Genomic DNA, 6,337 nt, shown 5'->3' with positions numbered 1-6,337 from the left:
AAGACGAGCCAACACACGGACAAAGCTCGCAAGTACGTGCTGTGGGAGTAAGCGGTGGAAGAAACGTAGTAGCAGAAGCGCTTTTACGCGGAAAGGAGAAGAAGAGAAAGGAGCGGAATACGATGGTGACGAAGGAGACGGAAAGGAACGACCGTGTGTTTCGCGATAGTTCTCGGGTTACTTCAAACTGTGTGCGCGAGAGGATAGCAGAGGGGCTGAAAAAGTTCCAGCCCAACATCTCGGAAGTGTGTAAAAAAGAGAACTGCGTTGGTTGAGACCCGGGCTCTAAGTGTATCACATAGTAAATTTAGTTTTCCAACCTCCGTTTTATCGTCTTCCCTCTTTTTCCCTTTCTCTGGAACCTCGCGAGTCGACCTCGAGCTGCAGTCTACGATGAAATTCCTCCACGAGCTTTTCCTCGGGGATCGTCGGCCATGTTTCCCAACATGGCGGACCAGTCCTGGATCCGTTCGAGCGAATCTGGCCGATCAAACGGAGGCTAAGAGCCACGCTTTCGTTCGAGTTAACTCGATCCACTGGCTCTCTACCATCCCACTTTTCCCTCCCTCTCTTTCCCTCTGTCCCTTTCGCGCCTGCACTTCTCTCTTCCTAGTCCTCCCCACCCCACGAGTCTCTCTTTCTTCTTTTCGTTTCTCCACATCCTTTCCCCTACTGCAGCCCTTCGGTGCTGTTTCTTCCGCACCACCCACGACCGTTCCAATCGATGAGCTCGCGACAACAGTCCTTTAGATACTTTTAGAAGCCCGCAGAACATCTCCCGTGGGGCTGCAGCCGGCTGATCGGTCCCCTGACGGGATTCCCCCGAACTTCGCCAACCGATCCTTCGGTTCTGCATCGGAACGTAACGCTCTTCCGACCGTAATCCCGTCTATCGAGCTGCATTTTCGTATCGACCTGTCAAAGCATCCACGAACCACGGACAACGATCGCCTTTCGTCGCTCGAAACGTCTCCTGGAAGACGTAGGCGATCTCCGAACGAACGAAACAATTTTCCCGCAGTTCGTCGAACCCCGTTCGTCGTAGATTCGCGTTTATCTCGATCGAGTTAATCGATCGCTTGATACGCGTTTTCCTGCGATCGAGACAGGCAAATTGCGTCTCCCGGACGATGAGAAAAATAAAGGAGCGGCGTTAACGAGATTCGAGGGAGAGACGAATCGAGAGGAGGGGGTGTTGCGTGGTTCGCGTCAGATTTGATCCGGGAAACGAGCGTGTGTGCGTGGAGAAGCGCAACTTGCCGACGTGTATCGAGTGTAATCGGTTTCCTCGGGGAATCCCACCCTCTCCGTGGGTGCCAGCGAACCGGGGGGATAATTTGCGGCGTCTCGACGCGGCTGCGTGGTCCAATCCGCGATACCAGCCAATCGGCTCACGGCTGCGCGGACTCGAACGGAGAACAAAAGGATCTCTGCCGATAGAGAGAGAGGCGGCCGTGATCGCCATGCAGGGACCAGCAAAAACGCCAGCTACGTATATACGGAGCGCACCACGGCATCGATTACTTCCCCTACGGGTTGCGATAAAGCCTCTTCGAACTCCGACCTCGCAAACTTCCACGGCCCGGCTCATGCAATCTCCACGTTTACTCTCTTCCCAGATACGAGCTCATCTCTGATTACGTGTAATTAGGATTTTATAATGGACGGTAGGCGTTCCTACTAGTTCCTATAGCATTTGGAAGTAACTTAGGATAATGAAACATTTCGTAGACTCTGTATCGTGAAAGTTAATGCGTTGTGAAAGTTAGATCGTAAGAAACTGAATTTTTAATCGTCCAGACGGAATATCTTCAATTTAGAAAATAACAAAAGTATCTTGCCGTTCGATTAATATACAGGGTGGTAATAACCACGCGCGATCGATTCTACGTATCAGAACAAACATAAAAATCGATACCCGAAAATGTCGATCGAGCGTGTAACACGTACTTACACGAAATATTGGAATATTGATTTTGTTCGCTGCTTCTTTCCCTTATAACCGTAAGCGAATATTTGAATCGAAATACAATTTTAACCGTTGATATGGAAAGCATGTATTTCTATGTATTAATATAAAAAAAACGAGTAATAAAGAACAAATAAACATATAGAAACAGCGAAGTTGTCATTTGATTTCTTCACCCTTATGCCAACTGACAGAAAGCCGACTCGCTCAGAGTGCAAGAAAACGAGAATACGGAAGATAATGTCGTTCGAGTAGCAAGAAAGGATATAGACCTTTCACTCGATAAATAGAAAGCATCTAGTTTTTAACGTGGCTAATCAATTGAGTAACGAACCGCTTGATTCGCAGCGAGACTTAATCGAACGTTGTCGGGGTTTCAGGTGGCAAGGAGGACGATCCAAAGAGTTCCTCGTCCAGCACGCTCAGCTCGGCGCAGAGCAAGAAACAGCGAAAGGCGCGCACGGCTTTCACGGATCATCAGCTTCAAACTCTGGAGAAGAGTTTCGAGCGACAAAAGTATCTGAGCGTGCAAGACAGGATGGAACTGGCGGCGAAGTTGCAGTTGACCGACACCCAAGTGAAGACGTGGTACCAGAACAGAAGGTAGGATTATCACTCGCAAAAATGTATCGTTCGTTTGACAGATTACAGCTGTCTAGGATGACAATGGCGGTGGATAAACAACTTCGGAAGCGGCAAACAACCCCCTGTGACGTGATAACGCTGTACGAGGATATAATGGAAAATAACGTTCTTCTTCCTTGAGAACCGTGCGATACGAAACAAGCCTCCGCCGAGTCTAAATTGGTTAATGATAAACTGCCTCGCGTAATGATACACTGCGCGAAACAATTAGAGAATCATTGGTGAGAAAGGTTTTTAATCGCATCGAGCGAAGAAATCTTGATCGATTGACGCGTTATGCCTAGCTATAATATCGTAACTACTGGATCGTGAATATTTATGCAAATTCATAAGGCAGCTGAAGCTAGATAGTGATTTATTTCTTTCACTGGATGATACAACGAATATTCTGCTTTGAACGTTTCAAGGTTTCGTACCATTCGCGCGGCAATACGCATTTCTAAGTTCACCGTAAATACAAATTCACGATAACAAGCATCGTTGACTTTAAGAAGATCGTCGAAGAAACGTACAGTGACACGATGGATAGGTAGAAAAATGATGACACGACGCGAAGAACGATACGCTAACTGTTTCGAGTAGCGTACTTGGATAACCTCGGACGAGAGCGAGCTTCGTCGAGTTCTAAAGAGAAGACAAGCAGATAGAGGAGGATGTTGTGGTTCCGACGTTTTAATAAACTACCAGGATCCTATTGCCATGTTAACAAAGAAACGCGCGAATCACGACCGTGCTCGATACGCGATGAACGAAGAAACCGGACAGACAATGGAGAATTTACTTTATAAAACGTTTAAAGGAGCAAAGTAAGAAGCGGACGAAGAAGGCGATCGATCGAGGGGTGGTTCGACACTTTCGTTACTCTGTGCATGTCAATCGGAGGATGCTGCTCATCAAGGCATCTCGGAATGAGTAGCATAGCGGCGAGGCCTTTCGTGACAACCCGTATCGAATCCGTAAATGGAAATCGCGGCGGCCAACAAAGGCGCTGTTTACGTGGTTAAACGCAAGGATCACCGGCCGTACGGACGTTTCTGCTCCGATATTTCGAAAGTCATGTAGCTCTTCTGGCGAGCTTCGCGAACGTCGATAATCGTAGCAGCGTGAACGATCCTTTAAAAAACAGCGACTCTTGGGAACCGTAGCTTTTTACCGCGAAAGAGTGATACATTTCGGGCACTTGACAAAAATGAAATTCACCGCCTAAGTCGTTGCTATCGAATCGATCTCACGAATCGACCAAAATACCGTTTCGGTAATTCAACTTTTCGAAGCTACAGGCTTTAAATTTCAAATGAAAATTTGGAGATGATTTAGACGCTCGAGGATTTCGAAATTTTCGAATCTTAAAAAAACGAAATATTAGTTGGAAGATTGGAACGTTTGGAAATTTAAGAGTTCAAACGTGCAGAAATTTAAAAGAATTTCATTACTCGAGAATCTAATATTAAACGGACGAAGAAGAATCGGAAGAACGAGGGTATAGGCCAATACGTGTAATCGAAGGCTCGATTTTCGAATCCTCGGCGGCATCCTTTGTATTCGAACAGGCGCGTTTCTACCGAGTCATTCAGTGGCGCCTGCAATTTCGTCCTGTCGATACTTCGCGGTCCTATCTTTCCTCGATCACCACGCTCGTTAGTCACAAGAATCCGGTATTTAAGATCGAGCGAGGAAAATTAAATTCGTAGGCTTCGTATTGTCTTTCGCAGCAATCCGTCCACACCGTTGCGATCGCTTTTCAACCGGCTGCAAACGGGCTTCGAAAATAATTTCCATCCGACAAACTGTTTGGTCGAAACTTCTTTGGACCGGTAAATAATCCTTCCAGAGTCTAACGACGTTCTCAACGGTGGAAGAAGAATTTCTAATCAAAGCGAATTCAATTAAACTCGACGCTGCTTGCATTTTAAAACGTAGCCATTGAAACGAACGTGCTTCGAGGATCCGCTCTTTTCGTCCTGCGGTTGTTCCAGCGCGTTCAAAGACCTCCAAATTTATAGAAAATGTGAATTTCAAAGCGGCCGTGGTTTAATGCACAAAGGAATATTCAAAAAGCCGAGAGAACGTGAAAGCTCGAGCCCAGGGTGTCACGCGACGAAGAAATCAGTCGCGTTTAAGGGTTGAAACTTGCCTGAATCATCGCCTCGTCGGAATACACGTTTCGTTTATCACGAACAAAATTTCTTTCCAATGACTTTCTGTCCTCGAAATGGCTTCACGCCAATTTCCACCCCGTCGTTAGTTGCCGGTGGCTCGGTGCCCTCCGAGGGTGATTAGCTTCGAAACACCCACAACTCGTGACTACGCGACTTCTGTGGCCGTTTAGTTTGGACAAGCGGCCCATCGAGCTCAAAGAAAGCGAATCGTTAATGAGAATCTCCGAGGCCCGTGATGGTTCGCGTATAGCGGCGAACAAAAAGCGAAGAACGCGGGACAAGGGGGGCAAATCTTAGACTCTAAACCGTGCCATTAGACTGTCAATTACGAGGCGACCGAACGCCGTAATCACAGACGTGCACGCTGTCAGCTATTGCATCGACCTGTATTTCGGTGTCCATTCAGTCTCTCGGATCTAATTGCGGCCAGCCTGAAATCGTTTGCCATCTTGCGAGCAAACTGGCCGCGTATTACGCGTCTATCCCGCAACCTGACAATTTGTTAAGAATCGTTGCCACTTGGCGAGAGAGAAGCCGTGAGAAGACGCAACGATCTCTACGACGTTCAAGGTTCTTAAGTGTAACTTTCGTTTAATCGCTGCAGTTAATTAGGTTTAATTAGCATTATGAAACTTAATGATGAATAGTGGGGCACGTTTCGACATAAGTAAAGAAGCGGTGCCTTTTACAAAGCTACGAAATACGCGTAAAAATATAATTTAATTAACAGTTTGACTCAATGTCAGTGGAAACGCACGAACGCGTAAATCGCGGTTTGCTTCGTTGAACAGTGAATTGGAATCGGTATCGCTTATCGTAATAAGTATCGTAACAATAACGGTGACTATCGTCGGACGATACCATATATATTCCATTAAACGTGGAGCGGAGTATTACGCGAGTGGTCATAAGTAAATTACGAATATTTACCGTAACTAGAGAGAATATTGAAAACATGGATAATATTGGCAAGTATATACAAATTGTCTTTTTTAGTGGTAAAAGCGAGTTAAATATTTGTCGGAGATGAAAGAACACCGGAGCCTTTGGAATTTTGGATAATCCCGCAACATTGTAACCTAGAGTCTACTATAGCTGTAATTGAACAATTGTAGTTATTCAATCCGATTGTAACTGTTCGAAAGTTGTGATAGTGAGCTTGGGCTCGAGGCGACAGTCAGTAGCCGAACATAGCCGCGGTCACTGGATGAACGCTTTGTCTAACAAAGGTATAGAGTAATTCTATAGCTCTCCTTAAAAGGAATATTCGCGACAGTAAACATTCCAACGGACGGTCTGTGCCCCGTGGCTCGCCACATGCAGACCCTATTCTTCGAGTAAGATGATTGCCAGATGTCGATGCGTCTCCGCAGTACATGTTCAGCTAGCTCGCGGGCCCTTTATAAATCTTAAGATTTAGTCAACTAAAGTCCCTCGAACAGACAAACGGTCTTTGTCCCAACTACGGGAAAATAGAGGAGACCTATTTTTCAACGAGCTGCGTCTCGTACTAGCAACTTTCCCTCGAGGGCGGCTCGCATCTTTTTCTAACCACCGATATGGA

General features: G+C 46.3%; 1 protein-coding gene across 1 annotated transcript in view; it reads left to right on the top strand.

Annotated features, from left to right (window-relative positions):
* Window positions 1-6,337, top strand: part of LOC100740223 (homeobox protein B-H2-like) — a 27,753-nt gene that overhangs the window by 11,844 nt on the left and 9,572 nt on the right. The window contains exon 2 of the mRNA XM_003490764.4: window positions 2,350-2,572. Within this exon, the coding sequence (XP_003490812.1) occupies window positions 2,350-2,572 (223 nt within the window). The remainder of the gene's footprint in view (window positions 1-2,349; window positions 2,573-6,337) is intronic.

The sequence above is a fragment of the Bombus impatiens genome, unplaced genomic scaffold (genome assembly GCF_000188095.3).
Source record: "Bombus impatiens unplaced genomic scaffold, BIMP_2.2 scf_0478, whole genome shotgun sequence".
NCBI lineage: Eukaryota > Metazoa > Arthropoda > Insecta > Hymenoptera > Apidae > Bombus > Bombus impatiens.
The sequence above is the reverse complement of the archived record's forward strand: the minus strand, read 5'-3'. Positions and strand labels throughout refer to the sequence as shown.